The sequence below is a fragment of the Lemur catta genome, chromosome 15 (genome assembly GCF_020740605.2).
Source record: "Lemur catta isolate mLemCat1 chromosome 15, mLemCat1.pri, whole genome shotgun sequence".
NCBI classification, from domain to species: Eukaryota; Metazoa; Chordata; class Mammalia; order Primates; family Lemuridae; genus Lemur; species Lemur catta.
This window is the reverse complement of record NC_059142.1, coordinates 9,085,905-9,110,469: the sequence shown is the minus strand read 5'-3', so window position 1 is coordinate 9,110,469 and position 24,565 is coordinate 9,085,905. Positions and strand designations below refer to the sequence as shown.

The following is a 24,565-nucleotide window of genomic DNA, read 5'->3' as shown; positions in this document are numbered from 1 at the left end:
GGGCTCAAGCAATCCTCCTGCCTCAGCCTCCCGAGTAGCTGGGACTACAGGCATGCACCCCCATGCCTGGCTAATTTTTCTATATATATTTTTAACTGTCCATGTAATTTCTTTCTACTTTTAGTAGAGATGGGGGCTCTTGCTCAGGCTAGTCTCGAACGCCTGAGCTCAAACAATCCTCCCACCTCAGCCTCCCAAAGTGCTAGGATTACAGGCGTGAGCCACCGCTCCCGGCCTACCACGCATTCTTTATCCATTTGTCTATCAGTGGACATCTAGGTTGTGTCCACATCTTGGCTATTGTGAATGATGCTGTAGTGGACGTGGGAGTGTGGAGATCTCTTCAAGGTCCTGATTTTGTTCCCTTATGTGTATACCCAGTAGTAGGATCGCTGGATCAGATGGTAGCTCTAATTTTGGGGGAACCTCCGTACTGTTTTCCACGATGGCTGTACCAATTTACATGCCCACCAACAGTGCACAAAGGCTCCCTTTTCTCCACATTCTCACCAGCACTTGTTACCTTCTGTCTTTCTGATAGTAGCTATTCTGACAGGTGCGGGTGATACTGGGTCTTTATTTTCAAATGCCTGTGGAAGCTGGTGATTTACCTGGCAATGGGTTAGATGTTCATCTTTTCAACTTGGGGCAAGGAGGCTCGACTTTCACATTCCTTGCTTTATACTTACAGTAGAGCAGGCAGAAATCTAAACATCAGCTTCATGGAAGAGGAATGTACCATGATAATAAATAGAGCAGAGCCGGGAATCTGAGTATTAGGAGAATTTATTTCTCACACATTTCCCTCCACTCTCCCGGAGGTGACCTTTGGCAACACACATCAGGAGGGGCTCACTCTTCCATCTTCTGTGGGGGAAAAAAATCATACACAGAGGTGAGTCAAAGCAAATCGGAGGCTGGGCATCGCCTTCAAGTGGAGCAGCTGGAAAGCCCGGAAGTTCTTAAGAATAGCAAGGATTGGCATCGCTTCCCGTGCACGTTGTGAAACCAAATGAATCGAGATACCAAAGAGCGGACAAATCCCCAGAGAGGCAGGGGCTTCTTGGGCAGCATCTCCAGTGACAGGGAGAGACAGGGACTATAAAGATGGTTCCCCTGTGCCTCCTGCTGCCTCACCATAGGAGTCGTTGCTAAATTAGCAGCATGTGTGAGTGCATGAGCCACAGCAGGAAAGAGGGGACCAACAGGCACCCTCCAATCCCTCCCAGGATGGACCATTGTCCCCCCTCCCAGGACTCAGACTGAGAGAGCCACACTCAGGTACCCCCTCTCACCTGGCTCCCCCACACTCAGGTACCTGCTCTCACCTGGTCCCCCAAGCTCAGCTATCCGCCCTCACCTGGCCCCTCATACTCAGGTAGCTGATCTCACCTGGTCTCCCATGTATAGGTATCTGCCCTTACCTGGTCCCCCGTGCTCAGGTACCCACCCTTATCTGGCCCCCCCATTCTCAGGTACCTGCCCTTACCTGCCCCCCCCACTCAGGCACCCGCCCTTACCTGCCCCCCCCCCATGCTCAGTTACCTGTTCTTACCTGGCCCCACACTCAGATACCATTCTTACCTGGCCTCCCACATCTCTGCTCTTGGCCCTCAGCTTGTTGACTTGGGACTCAGCGATGTCCGCCCTCTCTGCGGCCTCCTCCAGCTCGTGCTGGACTCTGCGGCAGCGGGACAGCTGTGTGTTGGCCTGCTCCTCCTGCACGGGAAGACAGAAGAGTATGAGCCACTGGAGCCCTCAGTGTGACTCGGAGGTGCCCAGTGCCTGAAGGCCTCTGGGCGGCTGGGGGAACCAGGACAGCATGGGTCTTGGATTCCCTGATGGCAGAGAGGGAGATGGCTGAGTTCTCCAGAGTATGGGGACAAGGCTCCCAGCCCTTGGCTGTATATCCTGCCTGGACCACCTTGCAGGTGCTGCTGCCCCTCCAGGACCACCTCATGTTCTCCTGCTCCCCTCCTCTGCGCTGTCTCTCCCCTGGAGCTCTGTGAAGGACACCCGAGTCTGGAGCTCTCCCAAGCCACCTGACAGTATCTGAGACCAATGGCCAAGCCCCCCTATCCTGTGCCTCTGCCCTGCCTCCCCTGTCAGGGGCCAGGCCACTGAGCTGGTCTATCTGAGGCATTCCAAGGGTTCCTGAATAAGGGGGCCCCCTGGGTGCCCTCTAGCCTGGCTGATCCTGGCGGGCCTGTACCGATCTGATGTGCACGAATTGCTCCCCACATCGACCCAGTTCAAATCTGCCTCCTTGAGGTCAGGACAGAACCAACCAGGTTCCTGGGCAGGGAGGAGAAAGGGCAGTGGGAGAAGCCATGTGCCCAGTCATTTTCCCAGGGCAGGCCCCCCCCCCTAATTTTGTTCCTTGGAACACTAGTCCGGTGAGATGCTCTGCAAACAATGAGAAGGTTCCAAAGTCAATCAAGTGTGGGAAATGCTACATTCTAGAATGCTTCTTCCACTGTGGAGAGTTAATTAATATTGTCTATAAAAATCTGACAAATCCTTGAAGTAAAGCAACCAGTTTAACTTAGTTTAAACCCAGAGTTTCCCAAACTATTTCTTCTCTATAAAACAAAAAGCTCTCCCCTACCCTGGCACTAGCTTCCTGCTATTGACCCAGACCCAGTGTCCCCAGAAGATACTTTGGGAAACACTGGTTTCAGCCCATTCCATGTCTTTCCTGTTGATTTCACTTGTTTGATCAAGGGATGGATCAAAGAGGATGGAGTGCGGTGGCTGGAGCTGGGGGCGCTGGGGAGAATCAGGTGGTCTGAGGCCAGCAGGGTGGGCTAGGATGCTCTGGGGTGGGTTGAGAGATTTAGGGTGGGGGTAGAGTGCAGGGGGGTGACTGGGCTGAAGTGGGTGAGGCCAGAGGGCACAGACATGGTGGAAGTGGGGAAGGTTTAGCACAGACTATGGGAGAGAAGAAGGCGGGTGTTCATGTCCCTGTGTCTACAGCCTGCAAATGCAAACTCAGGCCTGAGGCTCAGTGGACCCCACTAACCAGCAACCCACCCCACTGAGGGCCAGCGGGGGCAGCAGGCCAGTGTGGGTGCTCCCGGGGACCTCCTGTGCTCACCGCCTCCTCTGCCTGCCTCTTGTAAGCCTTCACTTTGGCCTGCAGCTTGTCCACCAGGTCCTGGAGCCGGAGGATGTTCTTGCGGTCCTCCTCAGCCTGCAAACATAGCATTTGTGACAGGGGCCACACACTCATGGCCGCTTCTGATGGGGCTTGGGCGACACAGCATGCGTGGAGGTGTGTGAGACCTCTACCTGGTACGTCATCTCCTTGACTTTGCGTTCGTATTTGTGGGCCCCCTTCAGAGCTTCGGCTCCCCTTTTCTGCTCAGCGTCAAGTTCACTTTCCAGCTCCCGCACCTGGGTGGGGCAAAGAGAGTGCAGAAGTCTACCCAGGCTTCTCTCACTGACTCACGTGCCAGTCATTTTAGGGTGAACTCAAGATCCCCTAATTATATTTTGCAAAGGTGTCTCCTCCTAGGGCTCAGGAGCCACCTTTTATTCACAAGGCCACCATTAGTCCCTGTAGTGGCTTTATGAAAATTAGAACAAGATGCCCTCTTTGGGCAGAGGCAGCCCCAGGTGCACAGAGCTAGGCTGCTGGCTCAGGCTTTGCGAAGACGCCCTTGCTGTGGAGCCAGGCAGTTTGGCAGCAAGGGCAGCACAAGCTGGACTTTGGCCCCGACTTGTCTTTGCAGGTGAAATCTGCACAACTGACCGTTCGTGGTGGCCCTGACTCCTGATAAAGTAAGGCAGCAGGGGTCGTGGAGGGAACTTGGGCCAGGAACAAAGTAGGCCAGGCCGCAAGTCAGTTGCCATCACTGCGTGTGAGTTTCTGTATATTTAGAGTGGAGATGATGATTTCTGCCCAGCCTACCTCAAATGTGGGGATCGAATTAGATGAAGTACATGAAAGCCTTTTTAGAACTGCAAAGCACTACACAGGTGCTGTTAATTTCATAGTTTCTCCTGCCTTTCCGGAAGTCTTGATGGGGGAGGGTAGTCACTGAGGACGCAGTTCACCAACTGTGGTCCCAACTCCACAAGCCAGAGAGATCCAGGCAGGGGTTGGGGATGGCTAGCCATAGGCCCCACTTCACCAGGAATCCTGGTGGCCGCAGAGGGGGTCACTCTGGGCTTGGAGACTCACTAGATCAACCTTGAAAGCTACTAGTGGAACAGGTTTACTCTGGGCACTGTTCCAAAAACACCTCTTCCCCCCAGCTCGTGGACCCCGGAAACTGTCTTCCATCAGTTCTACAAGACATTTGGTTTCCTGGGAATGCTTTCCAAGCCTCTGTAAGGTCTGTGGAACTCAGATCATCAGATAGCTGGGGATTGAAGGACAAAGTGCCTCCCCCTGCGAGGTGGAGGGTAGCCCAGGGCTCCCTGCCAAGCCAGGAATCAAGGAATCCAGAGGGTGGCATGAGACCTAATCCTTCCCTCATGGCAGAGACCCATGAGAAGGACAGGTCTAAGCTCGTTTTAATGGAATAGGACTGGGAATAATTGAAAATAAACATTATAAGAATTTTTTTGGAAGCTCTGACTTCCCTGATGTTTACTTTTGCTATTCACGTCTATGGCTTTGTTGTTTTTAGTGGAAAAAAAAAATCTTTTCACATTTAAAGGGACTCGTGTGCCTGGTAACTGACATCCTAGGGAGGCTGGCATAAAGAGTGACTGTATTTCGAGGTATTCCTGCTGGGAAAAGTTGTTTCCATCTCTTTTCCTCCTCCTCATCTTCCTTCCCTCCTACTCTCATTTCCTGACTCGCTGGGACAACAGAGACTCTCTAACAGCCACCTCCGCAGAGCCCTCCAAAATGTCAATGCTAGCGCAGCCCATTTAAAAAATGATTGACATAAACCATCGCAGGTCTACAGGGAAAAGCAAGGGGTACAGAAAACAGAGGGAACAATCAAGAAAGAAACCAAACAACAACTACAAAATACGCTTCCAGATAAAGAGAAAGCAGAACTGTCGAGTTGAATTTGAACTTTTCTGGTGCATCAACCTTTCGGGATGGAGCGAGGAATATACCTGTCCCAGCACTGCAGCCTGCGCTGAGATTAGAACCAGGGAGGGACTGAGACCTGAGAGTGGGAGACAAAAGAAAACTACCGCCTTTAAGTAGGATGGGCCTCGGTTGATCAAGGTGAAGCTTGGTCCAAACTGTAAACTACACTGAAATGTGTAATTTTGTGACTGTAAAGTATGTCTTTTTCCATTTATGTGTGTAGATATGAATCTACATGGAAAACAGAATGTGAATATTAAACATCATCCTGACACTACACTCGCTGAGGTGCAAGCGTGCCAGAGTGCACGGGTGTGTGCTGGCGTGTGTGGACAGGTACCAGAGAAAGAGGGGGGACGTTTGGCTCACGGGGGGTTTTGCAAGTAGTCCTGAAGCTAAACCTGCAGTCTATTCAATCAGTGGCTGCTTTGTCACCACCTAAATTTCTGGATCGTGGCTCTGCCTGGGGTGACTGAGCCCGCGGTCACTTTAAGAGTGAGAGTTCCCTCAAATCACTCTACCCGGTTCTCCAATTTCTGGATCTGCTTCTTCCCGCCCTTCAGCGCCAGCTGCTCGGCCTCGTCCAGACGGTGCTGCAGGTCCTTCACCGTCTGCTCCAGGTTCTTCTTCATCCGTTCCAGGTGGGCGCTGGTGTCCTGCTCCTTCTTCAGCTCCTCGGCCATCATGGCGGCCTGGTGGAGTGCACAGGACACATCAGTGGGCCGTCCACCCGTCCCTGCCTGGAGCCCACGGAGGATGCTAAGATCAGTGCCGTGTGTCCTGAGCCTCCCCTGCCTTACTCGAGCTGGCCATCGCCGATTACTCACAGCATCCCTTCCCACTCTGCCTCTGCGGAGATGGCACCTCATTACATCTGTCCAAGAAGCCACCACTAACTGACTGTAGTCACGAGGGGATGAAACCTACTGGCCACAGCCTGGCTCAGAGGCCCCCTTTCTCAGCTCCAAACACCACCTCTGAAAAGGCAGAACAGAGCTCACGTCCGTGATGGCCTTCTTGGCCTTCTCCTCCGCGTTCCTGGACTCCTGGATGGAGTTCTCCACCTCCGCCTGGCACTGAGCTATGTCAGCCTCCAGCTTTTTCTTGGTGTTTATCAGGCTCGTGTTCTACAGGAAAAATTAGATATCAGGGGTGTAGGTTCTTTGGGGGCACTTAAAGCAATTGGAAAGGACAGGGTTGGGTGGGAAAGGCCATAAATCATGATCATGTTCCATTTCTTATTTTTCCCATAGGTGACCTGTCAGGTACAGTAGCACTGTCTTATTCTTGACACAATAGAAATTCTTAAAACAGGTCCAAGGACTGTATCTCAAAGAATTGACTCAATGATAAAGATAGAATGTCAAATGTTTAAGGAATAATAGATTATTCAGCAAAAGTGCTGGAACAAGGAAATGATTGACAGATATGCTGCATAAAATGAAAAATAATTCTAATATTCAAAATATACCATATATAGGATTATAAGGGTGATAACAAACTGGAAAACATTTGCAATGCCTATTACAGAAAAAAATTCCCTTCCTTAACATATCAGTAAGGCAAATCAACAGGAAAAGAGGACAAAAAGCACAAGCAGGTAAAGCACACCAGAAAAAATAAAAAATACACGTGGCCAGCAAACATGGTAAAATGTTCCACCTCATTAGTAATAAAAAAAATAATAAAAACCCAGTGAGGTAGACTTCAACAATAAAACTGGCAAAGAATTAAAAAATAAGAGCTAGGATATTTGAGAATTTATAGAAAAGAGTTCTCACATATTTTCCTAATGGAAATAAAAGTTGGGACAACCTTGTTAAGGAACAATTTACAATATATTACAGATGTCTTTACTGTTTTGACCCTGAAATTTTACTTATAGAAATTTATGTATGTCTAAAATATTACTATAATAGTAATCATAGAGCTGTGTAAAAATTTAGTTATGAGGGAGTTCATCACAACAGTCTTTCTAATAGTAAAAATTTTTATCGGGAACAATCTAACATAACCAACCACACAGAATGGATTAAATAAAAGTGCCATAATGTCCAACTATAATAGCCTGCTTTTCTGCCATTAAAAACTACATCATGGAAGGCTATTTAAAGATGTAGAAGTACGTTCATGACAACATTGTTGAATGAAAACAATAGGTTGCAAAATGTTGATCGCATTTTTACAAAAGATATAAAATTGATATAGTTCACAAGGGCCTAAGAATGAAAGACCCCAAGATGTTAATAATATAGTTGACTTTTTTATGTGTTTACTTGGCTTTTCTATTTTTTAAAACAAGGGACTTTTAAAAACTTTTATAAAAATAATTATCTTGAAATAAAAACCTGGTGTTCTAAGATTTCAGTTTAAATGGTACTTGGTCTGTGAAGCCTTCTCCAGGTGCTTTATGCAAAAATTAATCCTTTTTTGCTCTGACTTTTCCCCACAACATGCAAGATGTTTTATTTTCATCTTTGGATAAAAGAGAGCTCAGAAGTCTGCCAATCAAAAGTCAATGTTGGCCGGGCACGGTGGCTCACGCCTGTAATCCTAGCACTCTGGGAGGACGAGGTGGGCGGATCGTTGGAGCTTAGGAGTTCGAGACCAGCCTGAGCAAGAGCGAGACCCTGTCTCTACTAAAAAAAATAGAAAGAATTTATATGGACGGCTAAAAATATATATAGAAAAAATTAGCCGGGCATGGTAGTGCATGCCTGTAGTCCCAGCTACTCGGGAGGCTGAGGCAGAAGGATCGCTTGAGCCCAGGAGTTTGAGGTTGCTGTGGGCTAGGCTGATGTCACAGCACTCATTCTATCCAGCCTGGGCAACAGAGTAAGACTCTGTCTCAAAAAAAAAAAAGTCAATGTTGTTCCAAGAACCAAGCTTAAGGCAAGTTGGTCTTGACGGCTGGTCTGGGAGGAACCTGGTGCTCCTCTCTATGGAGGGGACCCTGAGCGGAGGGAGAGCTGAGGCACCTGGGGGTGCAGGAGGCCCCACCTGCCCCCAGGGTGGACCCAGAGCAGAGCCAGGGCACACGCACCTGGGAGTGCAGGAGCTGCACGCGGTCGCTGGCGTCCAGCAGCTCCTGCTCCGACAGCCTGCGCGTCCGCTCTGTCTGCTCCAGCGCCACCTTCATCTCCTCCAGCTCCTCCAGCAGGAGGCCGTTCCTGCGCTCCACGATGGCCAGCTGCTCCTTGAGGTCCTCATTGCTCCTCAGGGCATCGTCCAGGTGTAGCTGGGAATCCTTCAGGGGAGACCAGGGGTGAGGCCAGAGCCCGGGGCGGGGCCCGTCCAGGTGTGCGGAGGCGGCCATGCTCACCTTGAGCTGGCCCTGGACCGTGCGCAGGTGCTTCTGGGTCTCTGCCACCTGGCGGTTGGAATGGCCCAGCTGAATCTCCAGCTCGTTGAGGTCCCCCTCCATCTTCTTCTTCAGCCGCAGGGCATCGTTGCGGCTGCGGATTTCGGCATCCAGCACGCTCTGCATGGCCTCTGCGGCGCGCTGGCTGTTCCTTTTTAGCTGCTCGATTTCTTCATCCTTCTCGGTGACCTTGTGGTCAAGCTCAGATTTCGCCTGGCTCAGCTCTAGCTGGACACGCAAGATTTTGCTCTCCTCATGCTCCAAGGTACCCTGACAACAGCAAGAGAGCGATTGGGAATGCCACGGGTGGCCGCCTTTTGGCACGGGTATTCTTACGCCCATGTTACAGACGAAGAGAGCAATTCTCAGAGAGGTCTGAGAACTTGACTTGCTCCCAAATATCCCTGACAGTGGTGAAACTGGGACTAAAACTCTGTATCTGTTATTAACAAATAAGCACGTCTTGAGAGAGAGCATCTTTTAGAATTAGTGAAAATTGTATTGAGAGTGTCTATTGTAACAGTGACCACAAATCAGGAGTCAACCTGCTCTCTTAAATGACAGGGCAGTTGCCTCCTGTTATCCTGCGTTTGTTCGAATTTCCCTAGAAACATCTCAACCGATCGTCCTGCCCCAGCCACAACTGATGAGCACGTCAAGAGACTCTGGGCCTGTTTTGGTTACACAGGCTTCCTGACAGCCAGAGACGATGGTGTGCAACTGTGTTAAACATACGCTGAGGAATTCTGAGCTATAATAGCTCTCAGAATATTAGGTGATTGTTTTCTGCTTCCTGAGAGGGAGACATTGAGTACATAATGAACACATGTATTTAGTTTTAAAAAGGGAAGTGTGCCAGAGGACGCCCAGGAGAGAAAGTAGCAGAGCGTTGATGTTTCAGCCCCAGGGGGGTCAGGTGCTCTTCCCGGTGGACACTCGGTGTCTCCTGGCGAGAAGGGCCCCCTGGGGTGGTCAAGGAAACCTCTTTCAGTTTTCTATGCTCCCAAGTTTCCAAATGTCACAGCGTATCCCAGGCACTTGCCTCTATTTCTTCTAAGGCAACTTGGAGATCTGACTTTTCTTGCTCCACTTGTTTCTTGGTCTTCTCCACTTCCTGGAGATGCTTGCCAGTTTCTGCAATCTGCTCGGTTAAGTCGGAAATCTCTTCTGCAAAGGACAGGCTCGAGTTAGGCTGCTTGAGCGGGCTCCAGTTTACAGCACAGGCATTTGCCGAGTAGTGTAGGGACTGGGCAGCTCACTCACGACATTCATATAGAGGCCATGCAGTGAAGCCGCTTGGACCAGGAGTCGGCAAGACATGAATGGATGTGCTGCCTCACCTGAGCTATGCAGAGACAGGAGTGACAAGTGAAGGGCACTTTATACACCTAAAACCTCACAAAGTGCTGTACACAAAACAACCACAGAGAAGACTAGAGGAAACAATTGTGGGGAAAATGCACAGAATTATAGTCTTTCGGAACCAGAAGGGGCTTTATGGAAAGTATCAGGCCTAGGACTATAGTTAACAACAATTTATTGAATATTTTAAAATAATTAAAAGAGTGGAATCGGAATGTTCCTAACACAAAGATACGGTAAATTCTTAAGGTCGGTGGATACCCCAATTACTCTGATTTGGTCATTATACACTGTCTGCCTGTATCAAAGCATCACACGTGCCCCATAAATATGCACAACTATTATCTATCCATAACAATTAAAAATAAAACATTTATTTTAAAAATTGAAAGCACTGGGTCTTGTCGTCTAATTTTGTAGGTCTGGAGTCTGAGATCCTAAGGAATCTAGTGACATGCCCAAGAATACAAATCCACATGGAGACAGAATCGCTGCAGGGTCTTCCCTAACAGAGCAGTGGGCTTACCAACCCACGTGCCTTCGTCTCTCGCAAACGGGGCTCGGCTATCGCTGCGCTTCACCTTAGGCTCGGGCCTTGGGGAAAACCGAGTAAATGTTAGGCGTGGAGGGTGAGTGAGGTTTTGTGGGTCAGCGGAAGGAGGCGAGTCTGGAGAGGGCTGTGGCCACGGGGGGAGGGCACTGTTGGTGGGGGTGGGGGCTGTTACACAGTGAGCTCACCTTGCAGATTTTTGTTCTCCCGCCTCAGCGTCTCTAATTGATCCACCACCTCTTCGTAGGCGTTCCTCATCTTGAAGATCTCGGTACTGAGTGACCTGGACTCTTTCTGAGCCGCTTCCAACTCAACTTGACTTTCATCCAGCTTCTGCTTCCACTCTGCAAGGACCTGGGGGATGACAAAGGGACATGGGGCAGGCAGGAAAGGCTGGGGGACTTGGAAGAGTCCAAACCAGGGTCCCCAGTAACGCCAAGGCTTTACCGCCCATCCTTAGGGACCAAAGACAGCAGAGGGGCCCCGGTCTAGATCAGGGGCTCCAAACTCTGATTCCCCTCCTGGGGCTCTGCTGGATTTTTAAAGGTACTACGATCACAACGTAATTTGAATTAGCTTTAACTGAAAATGAAATTCGCTTTGGAGGGATGGTCCCAAAAGTAAAGAAACACCCCAAATCCCCCAAACTGGGAACTGATGCTCCAACCGGGGACCCTCCAGAATGTGCCTGCGTCTCACACATCCATGTGTGCAAGGCTGTTGCTTTTGTCACCATTAGGCAGTCGGGGGAGGACCTTATCGAAGTTCCTCTGCTTCTTGTCCAGGGCGGCGGAGGCCGTGTTGGACCGCTCCAAGTCCAGCATCAGATCGTCCACTTCTCCCTGCAGCCTCTGCTTGGTTTTCTCCAAGGAAGCGCACTTGGAGTTCGCCGCCTCCGTGTTTTCCTCGGCTTCCTGGAGCCTCTGGGCCAGTTTTTTCCTAAGAGAACCAGATTTTTTTTTTCTTGGCAAAGGTGTAATACTTCAGAAGGTAACTGTCAGATGGTAAGAGAAATAAACAGTCTAGAAGGCATTGGGATTCGATAAGGACCAAAACCTAGAATTTGATAAGTGGAGAGGATCCAAGTATCATCTGAAGAGGATCCCAAAATGCTTGGGGGAAAAGTAGGTCCCCGGGAAGACCCCAAAGGAGCCAGGTGGAGTGGACAGTTCCCCAGGGTAAGGACAGGGAAACCCCCAGAGGGCGAGGGGCACAATCTGGATCCTTAAGAAACCACAAAGGCCTGGGGAGGGAACAGAGATTCTCTCCAGGTACGAAGACGTCCCTGCCCCTTGGCTTGTGTCCTGGGCCACCACTTGGAGCCCTTACTTGGCCTCCTCCAGCTCCTCCGTGCGCTGGATGGCGTCCGTCTCGTATTTGGTCCTCCACTGCGCAACCTCACTGTTGGCCTTGGACAGCGCCCTCTGCAGCTCAGCCTTGGCTTCCTGCTCCTCCTCATACTGTTCCCGCAGCAGGTCACAGTCGTGGCGGGAGGACTGCACAGCATGGGCCAGCGCGTTCTTGGCCTGGGAATTATAATGGTGACGAATTGCAAAAACATTTGACTCTTTTCCAAATTCAGGTATTTTTATTTAAATAGCTTTTCCCCAGCTTGAATCATTCCCACGCTGCCTCTGAAAATTTGGCCATATCAGTATATCACCTGTTTTAATTTTTTTAAGTGAACACCTTAATTATATTGGAATATATTTAATAAAAATAAGCTGTTACAAGACAGTAAATGGAACCACATTGACATTTGCATAAACAGAAGGTAAGCATAGAATAAATGCAAGAGAAATAAAGCAATATCATCACCGTCTAGCTAGGCACTGTGGCCCGCTGTGGCTCTGCGCCTGAGGCCACCCCTCTATTTCCTAATAAGATAAATAAGCAAATGCTAGAGAGGTGTTATCCAGATTGAGACGGCTTCCTTGATGTAATCAGAAGGCTTGAAACAGAATTAAAAAGGGAATAATTTTCTCACTGCTTGATGCAATGTTACAGAGTGCTGTGACCAGGGGAAATCTAAAAGCATCTTTTGGTGTCACTGGTGGGCTGTGTCCCCCGCTGGGGACTACTGATATGAGCTGCACTGTTTCCACAGCTCCATCTCCTGTCCCCAAGCTGGGGAGACATGCCTAGAGGCCTCTGTCACTCATTCACTGCCATCTGGATAGGTCAACAGTGTAGCTCTGACTATAATGGTCACAAAACACCCTCTGGTGCCACCATGAAAGACAGAGTTCTGTTGACCCAGTGCAGTAATTTGTACATTTTCATCCTTTTAATAGTGCAAATAAACAACAAGACTTTGCCCAAGAAGGAAAACTCAGCTGCTGCTGCATCCTGGCCAAAGGACAGCCTTGCTCCTTGTAGTGGGTGTTCTCATGGCTAGTTCTGGCCCTGGTTCTCACCCTCCCCATGCCCTCAGTCCACCAAAGACCCTTACCATGGACTGGAAAGATGCGAGACAACTACAGCACTGGTTATTTTTCAGAAGAGAAAGAGAAAGAGAAAGATGGAGCTTGGGGAAATTCCAAAAGATTGCACTGTAAGTCTTAGCCGGTGCACAGAAAGTTCAGAATTGCATTTACGCAGTTTTGTGGACCCCCAGATTCCTATTCTAATGTTTGAACACACATGGGCAGCATTTACTAAGCATCTCCTGTGTACATTGTTCTACTGGGCACTGTACCTACTGTGTGCTACCATGCACCTAGTGGGTGCAGTGGGGAAAATTATTCTTATCCTCCAGAAGTTTACAGATCAGAGGGGAAACATGTATTATAAACACAAATATCTAGATACTGAAGTCAAAGACAAGATAATGTTTTTCTTTCTTTCTTTCTTTCTTTTTTTTGACACAGGGTCTCACTTTGTCACCTGGGCTAGAGTGTAGTGGTGTGATCATGGCACATCGCAACCGCAAACTCCTGGACTCAAGCAATCCTCCTGCCTCAGCCTCCCAAGTAGCTGGGATTATAGGCACATGCCACCATGCTCAGTTAATTTTTCTGTTTTTTTTCTTTTTCTGTTTTTTTTGTTGTTGTTTAGATGGGGTCTTGTTCTTGCTCACACTGGTCTCAAACTCCTGGCCTCAAGCGACTCTCCCGCCTTAGCTTCCCAGAGTGCTAGGATTATATGCATGAGCCATGGCGCCCGGCCAAGGTGATGCTCATGTTTATGCAAATGTTCCAAGGGTACCCCCCAAACCATGCAGCCTTTTGGGAGGAGGGGAGCTTAAAATCAGGTGTTATAGGAGGTGACACATGAGAGTAATGAAGAAGGAAGAAGAGGGCACTTCGGGTGGCCGGGATGAGTTGCTGGGCAGAATGTTCAAGTGGGTGCAGTACTGGGGAGGAGACGCCCTTGGCTGCAGAGTTCATCAGACCACGCTTGGGGGTCAGAGGAGCCCAGGGGATGGAGCACCCTGGTGGGGCTTTCTAGCCCTAAGGAAGGAGATCCAGTGCCAGCGTCATTTAACCTTTAAAACAGGTTCCAATGATGCTACGAGGCAGAGAGAAGCATCAGACTTGACAGTGCTGCCTCCCACCAGCTTTGTGGGAGAAGCCGCCACACTGCCGGCTTCTCCAGTTCTGTCCGACTCTGCCATCCCCCAAAGAGGCATCCTTACCTTGGTTTCTTCCTCCAGTTGCCTCTTAACCTCCTCCAGCTGCTGGGTGAGGGCCTGCTTGCTTTTGGTGAGCTGTGAAATCAGAGACTCCTTCTCTTCGACTTGGTGGCTCAACTCCCCTACCAAGCAGAGGTGGCCCCACGTCAGTGCTGCCCGCTGCCCTGGCCCGTGCCCCGGCCGGACCCCCAAGCCCTGCCCGTGCTCACCATTGTGGGTCTGCAGTCTTGCCTTCTGCATGTTCAGATCGTGGATTAACTGTGTCTGTTGGTCATCCTTGGCTTTGATTTCATTAAATTGGTCTTCCACAGTCCGGCACATTCTCTCTATGTTACTCTTTAAAATACAAAACGTCAACATGAATGGGGAAAAAAATGAGTTCCTAGTGTCCAGTATGGAACTGGACAGTTTGATAGTTTAGCTTCTTGGCAGGTAAAATAAAAATAAAAATACAGAACATATAGAGGTTGGTTTAAAAAAATCACAGTCATTTCGGATTTGCTTTTTCTTTTTTATTTGCGATTGCTGCTCGATCACCAATAGTTTGGAACATCAGCTTTTGGTAGATAAGCATTTAATGATTTGTAAACAAACCTTTGAGAAGATGCTACTCAAAGGAACCCTGGGATCCTCCAATAATGTAATCATTTCGGTGGCTGCGTGAGTAACATGTGCAGGCGTGTGTTCAGAGGACGGTGTTGAGTGTTTCATCCAATAAGACAAAGGGCTCCCCATGGCAGAGATGGTGTGGAGGGACTCGCCTTCCCTCCCAGCCTCTAGGTGGCCTGTGTTTTTATGACGTTTGTTCAAAAATCTTGTGTATGCTGTAGACCTCTCCCTCCTCCTCCCACCCCGCAAAACAGAAAATGAAATATCTCCAGCATGTGTTTCTCCTTAGACTGGGAAGTGTGAGATGGCAGCAGGCGAGGTGGGGATATTGATTCCAGGGAGGTCCTGCAGGGGCTTAGGATCTCTTCGAGGAGATGACAAACAAACACGAGAGGATCAAAGCAGGTGCCGCTGCAAAGGGATGGCCACTCACTAGGAGAAAAATCAAAGGGAACAACAACTGACGAAGCATAAAGAAATAAAATATGAAGTGCTTCTTCCCCCTGGATTTTAAAATTGAGAGCAGAGAGCATGAAGCCATTCTGGAGACAATGAGGCTGTCAGGAGGGGCTGGTCATAGGCGCAGCTTCTGGGTGATGCTGGAGCCTCTCCCAGCCCAGCCAAGCCTGTGACCTGGGCTGGCTTGGAAGAGAGGGAGAGAGGGAAGGGAGAGAGGGGGAGAGGAAGAGGGAGAGGGAGGGGGAGAGGGGGAGAGAAAGAGAATGCATGCAGATCCAGCTTCTTAGAGAAAAAGAAAAAAGCAAGAAAGGGAGAAAGGGCAGAAGAATGGGGAAACAGGAAAGAAAGAGAAAGGAGTCACCAGCCGGAGCCAGGGGCTGCCGTCAGGGAGTGAGGAAGAAACCAAGAGAAAGCACAGGCAGGGCAGTGTGAATGCAGACCCTAAACAAGGACAACTAGAGGTGCCACAGAGACCACCCTAATACTCGGATCCACATCTCCCCTCCCTTTTCTCGACAGACTCCGTGGCCTTCTGGGAAACCCTCCGTGGGAGGCCCACAGCCCCACACTGGGGTCACCACCGCTTCCTCCAGCCCAGCGGAACCGCTCCAAGCACAGCTCAGAGCACCCCGCAACAGGGGCAGCTGTTAAATCTGGGAGCACGCTGCCGCTCTCTGAGGAAAGCTTTGCTTCGAGGTTGTGTGCAGAGGCGGGTTTGCTACGAAGCTGGTGAAGTTTAAGCTTCAGGGACCTCATTTGCTTGGGCCCCGAGGAGTTTGGGGAGCTGTGGAGGTCCCAGGTGGGGAGGGGGAGCCATTGCAAACAGAGTATATTTCTAGGTAGGCACTTCTGGCAAACAGCCTCAAGAGGCCTCTGAAGAAGGGAATCTGAGCCATTAAGGCGCCAGGAACTTATTTTTCTCATTCTAAATAAATATTGACTTTCATACCTAATTTTCATAAGTTTGTATACTTTTTCTTAAAGAGCCCAACCCTCCCAAGTTCTCTATGTTTCAAATGCTGCAAAACCTTCATCCCCCTGACTGACATGCGTGACTTCGCATTGGCCGTGCCTCCTGGGGACTAACACTGTGGGCTAAGAAGGTGGTAGGAAGAAGACCCTACCCCGGAAGGCCCTTTGATGCAGTCCACCCACAGGTTTAGTTCTAGAACATGCCGGATGGATTGGAAGCTTTCTGTAAGACTCTGGAAGGATGATGCAAGCTTGAGTGGTGGCAATTCATTTGATCATGCTTGAATGATGCCATGATCTGAATATTTGTGTCCCTCTGAAATTTATAAGTTGAAATTTAATTCCTAGTGCAGTGGTGATGGGAGGTGGGGTCTTTGGGAGGTGACTAGGTCACAAGGGTGGGTCCCTTATGAATGGGATTAGTGTCATTATGTAAATGGCCTGAGAGAGCTTGTTCGCCCTTTCTGCCCTGTGAGGATGCAGCAAGAAGGCGGCATCTATGAAGCAGAGAGCAGCCCTCACCAGACCTCAAATCTGCCGGTACCTTAATCTTGGAATTCCCAACCTCCAGAACTGTGACCGATACAATTTCTGTTGTTTATAAATTACCCAGTCTAAGGTATTCTATTGCAGCAGCCCAAATGGATAAGATGCATGACTTGAATGAATTTGAGACACTGAAAGCCAGCAGAAGTGAGGAGGAGGGTTTCAGTGTAGTGCATGCAGGGGTTTGGGGGCACCAAATTACACCTGCCCCACTGCTGCCTCGAATTGGCCGAGAGCAAGAGGACTGACTGGTCAGGTACCTTTGACTTGGAGACTGCCTCGATGTTGCTGGCCATGTCATCGATCTCCATCTTCAGCTCGCTCTTCTCCTTCTCCAGCTTCTGTTTGACCCGCTGCAGGTTGTCGATCTGCTCCCCGAGCTCCACCACACTATCCGCGTGCTTCTTCCTCAGGGTGGCCGCCGTGGCTTCATGCTGCAGGGTGGCCTCCTCCAGGTCCCTGCGCAGCTTCTGGAACTCGGCCTCTCGCTTCTTGTTCATCTCAATCTGCACAGACGTGGCCCCACTGGCTTCTTCCAGCCGCTCACTGATCTCCTCCAGCTCCCTGGCTAGATCCGAGCGCTGCTTCTCAACCTTGGCTCTGAATGTGTGTTCTGCTTCAATTTCTTCCTCCAGCTCTTCCGTGCGGGCCTAAAACGGTCACTGTATTAGCAATATTGTTGCGGGGGGGACGGCCCACTTTGGGAGGGGCTGGGTGGTGAGGAATAGTGCATAGGCAGCACGGAGCAAAGAATATGTTACAACATTAAGTTGGTGAAGAAAACTTGGAAAAAACCTGAGGGTCCCTTAATAGGGGAATGGTCTAATCAGTTGTGATGGAGACACGCTCTAGAAGTCTGTGAAGTGGTGAGCCGCCCACCCACATCTACCACGGATAGTGCTAGAACATGTTGCTAAATGCAAGGAGCAAGTTGCAGATTGACATTCTCCCTACGATAATATTTATGCTAAAAGTATGAAGAAACAAGAAGAAATTTTTGCATATGTATTATATATTTTCTTTGGCTCTTAACCGTGTACACAAACACATAGCAAAAGACCCAGAAGGATGCACGTCCAACTGACGCTGGCAGCTCTTCCGAGCAGACGGGGAGGGCACTGGGCTCAGGGGTGGTGGTCCGAGCACCCTCATCAGTAATATTGCATCTTTTCAAGGAGATATGTTTATGTGTGACTTAGATTATTAAAATATCAATTTCAAAAAATAAAGGAAAGGACAGAACATTCAGGAAGGAAGCAGCCTGAGAAACAAGAGGGAAAGTGCACGGAGTGACGCTTGCAAAGGGATTCTCAGTTGGGAAGGATTTGACACTTTTACCTGCAGTTCTTTAATCTTCTTTTGCAGCTGCAAACTGTGAACTTGTTCATCGTCGATTTTGGCTTGCAATTGACTGATTTCAAACTCCTTCCTACAAATAGATTTTAGGAAAAAAAAAGAACATGCATTATAAGCCTTTTAAGTTTGGGGAGGAAGTTGGCTTTCGGGTTGAAACACAGAGGCAGAAAATGAAACACCTACTTCTTCAATTTCTCTTCCACTTGCTGCTTGTCATTTTCTAGATCCATAATGGATTCCTGGGACATTTTCAGGTCTCCTTCCAGCTTCCTCTTCACTCTTTCCAGGTCTGCCCTTAGTTTCTTCTCCTGTTCCAAGCAGCCCTCGAGCTGGGGAGGCACAAGTGGAAAGGTTGAGGCCCTACTGGGAAAAGGAGCTTGTCCCTTCCAGCCAGTGCAGCCGCACACGTGGCTGTGCCCGGTGGCTTCCTTGGCTGCTTAGGGTGTGGCCGCAAGCCTCTGGCTCTAGCAGGAAGCAAGTCTGTCCCTCCCTCCCCTCTCTTCTCTCCTCCAGAAAAGGCTACCCCAGGGGGCTGGATTCCCAGGGACCTGCTGGTGCCTGTCTCAGCCATCTTGGCCATCCCCACTGGGCCCGAATCACGTCCCCTGTAGGAGCCTGGTGCCTGCCCTTGCACAGACAGGAACAAATGGCTTTGCTGTGGCACTGTGCAGGGCTAGGGTGCACCATCACTCTTCCCCTCCTTACCCTATGCAGCCATGGGAAGATTGAAGCAAGAAATTCTCGTGTGTGCGTGTGTGTGTGGATGCACACGTGGGCACAGGGAAAGAGGGTGTAGAGGAGGGGCATGCCTACTCTGGTCTCAGAAAAACGTCACACAATCTGGAAGAGTTCTATCGACAACAATGAGTAAAAATCTGAAAACGTCAAACTTCACTCTTCCATCAAGAACAAAAATGTACTGCCACAGGGGGCAGGAAGTAGTAATTTTCATGGCCAGAAACGGAACTTTTACAAATAATGTTAGAACAAGATTAGAGGTTTTGGAATTCAAATGACCTCAAGTGGACGCTAATAATAATGATGATAATGACAATATATTAGCAGCTGGTGTTTTACTGAAAACTTTCTGCGTGCTGGGCTTTCCATGGAAACCCCCTGAGATGGAGCTATTCGTAGCCCCATTTCACAAGGGAGAAACTGAGGCTTCCCAAGGCTTGCTCAGTGTCCCAGACTCGCCCCGGAGTCGGAGTAGGCTGAGGACTGAATTCTGAGATTCTGATTCCTGACTCGGAACTCTCAGGCCCTGCATCCTAATTAGACCCTCCCTTGCCCGAGCTTTCACAGTAATACGTGCTGAAGCACAGTAGTAAAATATCCTCACATCATCTGTTTGCTGTTCAAGCTTGGCATTGATTTTGATTAGACCATTCACTTTATCTTCTTCAACCTGAAGATCATCCAGTGTTTGCTGATGGGCTTCCTGGAGAGATTTCTTTTCTTTGGTCAGTTTGGAAATGTTTTCTTCAAGTGCGGTCATTTCTTCAGAAAGATTCTTTACCTAGAAGAATATCAACACCAATTTATACAGAAACAATTAAACCAGAAGTTTCCAACAACAAAAGCTATTGCTTATTTTCCTTTCTCTTTCCTTTTTTTTTTTTGTTTTTTTGGCTCCTGCATTTCTACCTCCTGGGACGGACAACCTCTCAGTTCTTTATGTTCCTCAGTGTCTATCACGGTGCCTCAAATTCTCCCGTGAGGATTATTCCTTTAAATAGGGCATTATATTTTGCAAGAAAGGACATAGTTAACATGCAAACATGCTACATCTGAAGGGTAATGCATCAATCTATATTTATTTGTAATACATGTGTGGAAATTTGTTTGTTAGGTTGGCCGACTGGAGTTTAGAATGAGGCAGAAAGGGGAGGGCAGGCGTGGAGTGCTATAAGAGAAAATCCACAATGGGTGTGCAGTGTTGTCAAGACGCGGGATGAGAGCACCAAAAGTGGAACTTTAAGGCATTAAATGGAACCTTCTTCCATGCACAACCATCTTCCAGAGAAGAGGTTGCTATAATAACTCCAGACCTGTGGGCTGAATCTGGCCACAGACATATTTTCTTTAGTCCCACATAGTGGTTTACAGTTTTTGGAAATGTTATCAATATTGGAAAAAATGAGAGTTCACATAAAATCTGGATTTCTGGCTTCTCCTGGGAAATCAGAAGCTCTGGCAACGCTGGAATCACATTCCCACATGACAACATTTGGCTAGCGCTGAGCCTTGGTTCCGCCTGTGGACAGGGCAAGAACTCTCCAGTTTGCCACAGTCCCCATCCCTCCCTAGTGTCTCTTTCCATCACTGCCAGTTGTCTATCCAACATTGCCTCTGAGTATCAACTGCCATTGTCACCTTATACTCGGCAGTCCTCATCCCTTACCCTACCTCACGGGCAACCATTAGGGCATGAATCATGTCATGTGTTTTTGCATATTTTTGTTAAATGTATGCTATTCTGTTGCATGTATGTGATTTTTGTCTACATAAATGCTATCATGCTGTATATTTTATTATATTTCTCCCCTACTCAGTGCTAGGTGTTTAATATCCATCTTTGTTGCCCAGTGTGCACAAGCCTGCTGCTCCTAATGGCTGCATGGTATTCCATGGTGTGCACCTAGCACATTTTACCTCTCCATTGCCCCAGCGGTGGACCCTAGACACTGCCTCCAGCCCTCCCCTATAGGCAGTGCTGCAACAAACATCCTTGTGCACGTCCCCTTATGGTCTAGTGGAAGAATTCCTTGGTTTATACACCAAGGAGCAGAATTGCTGGGTCATAGAGTATCTGGTGGATTCTTAATTTGACTAAGTAATTCCAAATGACTTTCCTCATGGCTCCATCAGTCTATACCTTGCTGAAAATGCATGGGGGTCCCTACCTCCCTGGCAATCCTTGGTGGTATCTGGTTTTCTGCCTCCTTCCTTATCTGCCTGGCCCCTATAGGTATTTCTGTTTGCCTTCCCTGTGCCATGAGTAACAAAGATGAATATGAAACAGTCCTTCTTCTCAAGAAAAAAGCTAGAAGTTTGTGGTACAACCAGGGGCGATTGAGAAGAGCCTGTGGGAGTGAAACCAAGGCAGAGGGCAGAATGCAGTGGGATCTAACTGTGCCTCTCCTTGCTTCCTGTCGCTCCCTTGCAGGCAGTGCCGGGCTGAGGGACTGCTGCCCCAGCCTTTCCTCCCCTTACCGAGAGGGAGTGGGGACTGGCCCAGAGACCAGGAGACCCTGGGTTTGCCCACCTTGTTCTCTGTGGCATGCTTCTCCTTCTCAACCTTGGTCAGGGTCAGCTCCAGGTCATCAATGTCTCTTTTGAGAGAGGAGCATTTATCTTCCAGATTCCTTTTTTTGGCAACCAGATCAGCATTCGTTTCTTCCTCTTCTTCCAATCTCTCAGTCAGCTCCTTGACTTTTGCTTCTAGCAGGATCTTGCTTTTGATGAGTCCTTCGCACCGTTCCTCAGCGTCCATGAGATTTTCTGTTTCCTGCAAGAACCAGTTCATTGTAAGTCTGATCAGGCTCTTGGAAAAGCCTAGAAGGAAAGGGCCTTAACCTCTAAAACCCCATTTTCTAGACCTAAGCCAAGAAATGATGCATGAACACTCACACGTGCACGCATGTGCACACACTGCACACGTGTGCACATACACTTACATACCACCCTCATGCTCTTTTATTTTTAACCACCAAAGACATCATTCACTTAATAGGAATTCACTTGAAATAATTTCATACAAAGGAGTTCATGAAGTTACAAGCTCACTTTAAAGAACAAAGCCTCTAGAAATTTGCCGAACCTGGACATCTTGCCGTCTCACTCTTCCTGCCACCAGCTGAAAAACGACCCATCTACGTTCCCAGGCTGACTAATATTCTCAAAACACTGCTACCTTTTGACTTGCAGCAGAAAAGTGCTGCCTGTGTCTTCTTAGCTGTGCCTCCTCGAGCCACAAAACAGAAAATTAAAAATACACAAGAATCAGTGATTGACTAAGTACATGTACCAGAAGACTCCATTGCAGTGAGTCTCTTGAACAGACCAAGATTAGCTTATTTTGTTTTCAAACTAAATCTGGCTCTGCCTTCCCATATAAGAGCACTTTAAGAACCGGATGCACATTGCAGGTAATGGATGGAAAGACACTGGCAAGAATAAGTGCTAATGTTAACTGAGCATCTGTAAACCTGCGCTATGTGCCAGACACGTCACATGCACTACTCTCCCTGATTCCTCAGCAACCATATGAGGTGAGTACTATTACTATGCCCATTTTACAGATGAGAAAACTGAGGCACAGAGAGGATTAGAAACTTGTCCAGCTGCCAAAGGGAGGATTTGGGATACAAACCCAGTTATCTGGATCCAAAACTTATTCTCTTGCCCACCATGCCTGGGAAAGTTCTCCTAATGCCTGCCCTGTACTGATTGGGAAAATGAAAAGGAGAGTAGAAAATGCTTCACACACAAAGCAAAAGGTAAAAGTATTTGGGAATTTATTAAAAAGGGAAAATTATAAACGCCTTAACTCTGTGAAATGACACGATTGCACTGCCAGAGTGTTGCACACTGTACATATAGTTTCCTATTTCTTTGATAAAAAATGCACATCTTTAAAGCATTTTTTATTATAACCATATTATTGTAAATCATTTATGGAAAATTACTCTTTCTTCTTCAAGTTGGGTTATTTAATTTGAATGAATTATTTTTATTTTTATTGACACAACTTTTAGAAGACCTGGTACATTCCTGACAGATTTTAATTGGCATGACACACACACAGCCTCATACCCACAGCAAAATATACCCACTCCGCTGTGGAAGACGGGGAGGATTCAGGGCCAGCACAGACCCACACTGCAGGCGTGTCTTCCTGCACGCACCGCTCTGGCTAAGGCAGAGCAGGTCCTCCCTTCGCTTGCGGGGCAATGCAGCAATACTCAGACACGACCACTGGGTGGCACCACTGTCTCTTGAATAGACACCTGCTGGGGGCCTCAGTGTTCCTCCTCCTTTTCTGTCCTCCAGAGTGTGTGTTTACTCTCAGATAGACAGTACTTACAGACTGGACCTGCAACTGGAGGTCATTCTTTTCCTGCAGCAGGGAGACCATTTTCTCCTCCAGCTCCTTGCGGCGGGCCTCGGATCTGGCCAGTTCCTCCTTGGCCCTCTCGAAGTCTTCCTTCATGGTGGCCATCTCCTTCTCAGCCTCCGCGCTCTTCAGCAAGGGCTTGATCTTGAAGAACAGGTTCATCCAGGGCCAGTGCTTGACGTTCATGAAAGAGCGGATGTTGTACTGGATGCAGAAGATGGACTCCCTGCACACCCATTGAGACTCCGGTTAACAAACGACAGCAAGCTTTGGTCTCCGCCCTCCCAGCCCTCCCCCACCCCTATGGCCCGGAACCTCCATCCTTCCCCGCTGCGGGGAGGGAGGCTCAGCCAAGCGTTGCAGGTGCTGTGGCTCTAGAGCAGGTGTGCAAACGAGGGGCAGAGGAATCGGCACGCACAGAGGTGGGGGGGCAAGACAGGGCGTGGAGCCACCTGTGGACCTCCTAGCCCCTGCCTTCCCCTCCACCACCCTGCAGAGAATGTTCTGCCTGGGGCACCAGTGGCCTCCTAGTGCTCAGTGCAATGAGCATCTTTCATTCCTACTGGGTTTTTCCTCCTGCATTTGAATTGTTCATCAACTCTCGCCTTGTTTTGTTTTTTTTTTTTTTTTTGAGATAGAGTCTTGCTCTGTTGCCCAGGTGGAAGTGCAGTGACATGATCATAGCTCACTGCAGCCTCCAACTCCTAGACTCAAGTGATCCTCCTGCCTCCCCAGTAGCTGGCACTACAGGCACCAGCCACTATGACTGGCTCAAATCTTGCCTTTTTGAAACTTTCCTCTGCCTTTGATTCTATGGTATTTTTCCCATTTCATTGTGTTTTGCCATAGGGGCTCCCTCTTCCTGCTGAGGTGTTGGTGGAAACCCAGGACGTGTCCTTGGTCATCTCCTAATCTCTTGCTCTGGCAGGTTGATCTGTCCTCCTGATTCCTACTGTTGCCTACACCCCCGTGTCACCCACATGCTCTCCTCCCCTTTGCCCGTCACGGCTTTGTATTTACAGAGCTCACAGGTGCCTGAAAACTCGCTTCTCTCTCCCTTTTTGGGATGTTTTCAATTTCTGTTTTGCTGGTTTCCATTTGTTTGGTGGAGCTGGACACCTAGGAGTTACTCCTGACTGATACACGATGGCCCATGATGGCCCAGACGATGTGAGAACCACACAGGGGATCGGGGAGCAGAGGCTCCACCCAAATCCCCCTCCCTGAAATCCTCACCTTAAGCAGTCGTCAAAGCTGCTACTCCTTCTCTGAATTATTGAGGGAAAAAGACTCTTAAACATTCCTCAGTCTGTGCCTTCCTCTCACCCATTGCCCATGTCCTAATTCAGGTCCTTATCACCTCCTCTTTGGACTTCGGCCACAGCATGGTCTTGCCCTCTCTTGTCCCCTAAGTTCACTTCCTCCCATCCCTCATCTCTCCACTCGCCTTCCTCAGCACCCCGTCAACCAGAGGATGCAGTCTGGGCTTCTGAACGTGACACCTGGGGACCTCCCCACCTGCCTCTTGTCCTGTGCTCCAG

At 48.9% G+C, this 24,565-nt stretch overlaps 1 protein-coding gene across 1 annotated transcript in view; it reads right to left on the bottom strand.

The window, feature by feature from the left end:
- Positions 1–771: 771 nt before the first annotated feature.
- Positions 772–24,565, bottom strand: part of MYH13 (myosin heavy chain 13) — a 63,149-nt gene continuing 39,355 nt past the window's right edge. The window contains exons 21-40 of the mRNA XM_045525252.1: positions 22,995–23,250; positions 21,174–21,416; positions 19,248–19,424; positions 18,089–18,234; positions 17,888–17,978; positions 16,810–17,199; positions 14,173–14,299; positions 13,967–14,085; positions 11,659–11,855; positions 11,085–11,268; positions 10,518–10,683; positions 9,460–9,584; positions 8,379–8,687; positions 8,100–8,303; positions 6,058–6,183; positions 5,578–5,748; positions 3,292–3,396; positions 3,098–3,193; positions 1,585–1,719; positions 772–867 (exon numbers count right to left, since the gene is read on the bottom strand). Of these exons, the coding sequence (XP_045381208.1) occupies positions 853–867; positions 1,585–1,719; positions 3,098–3,193; positions 3,292–3,396; positions 5,578–5,748; positions 6,058–6,183; positions 8,100–8,303; positions 8,379–8,687; positions 9,460–9,584; positions 10,518–10,683; positions 11,085–11,268; positions 11,659–11,855; positions 13,967–14,085; positions 14,173–14,299; positions 16,810–17,199; positions 17,888–17,978; positions 18,089–18,234; positions 19,248–19,424; positions 21,174–21,416; positions 22,995–23,250 (3,382 nt within the window). The 3' untranslated portion in view covers positions 772–852. The remainder of the gene's footprint in view (positions 868–1,584; positions 1,720–3,097; positions 3,194–3,291; positions 3,397–5,577; positions 5,749–6,057; positions 6,184–8,099; positions 8,304–8,378; positions 8,688–9,459; positions 9,585–10,517; positions 10,684–11,084; positions 11,269–11,658; positions 11,856–13,966; positions 14,086–14,172; positions 14,300–16,809; positions 17,200–17,887; positions 17,979–18,088; positions 18,235–19,247; positions 19,425–21,173; positions 21,417–22,994; positions 23,251–24,565) is intronic.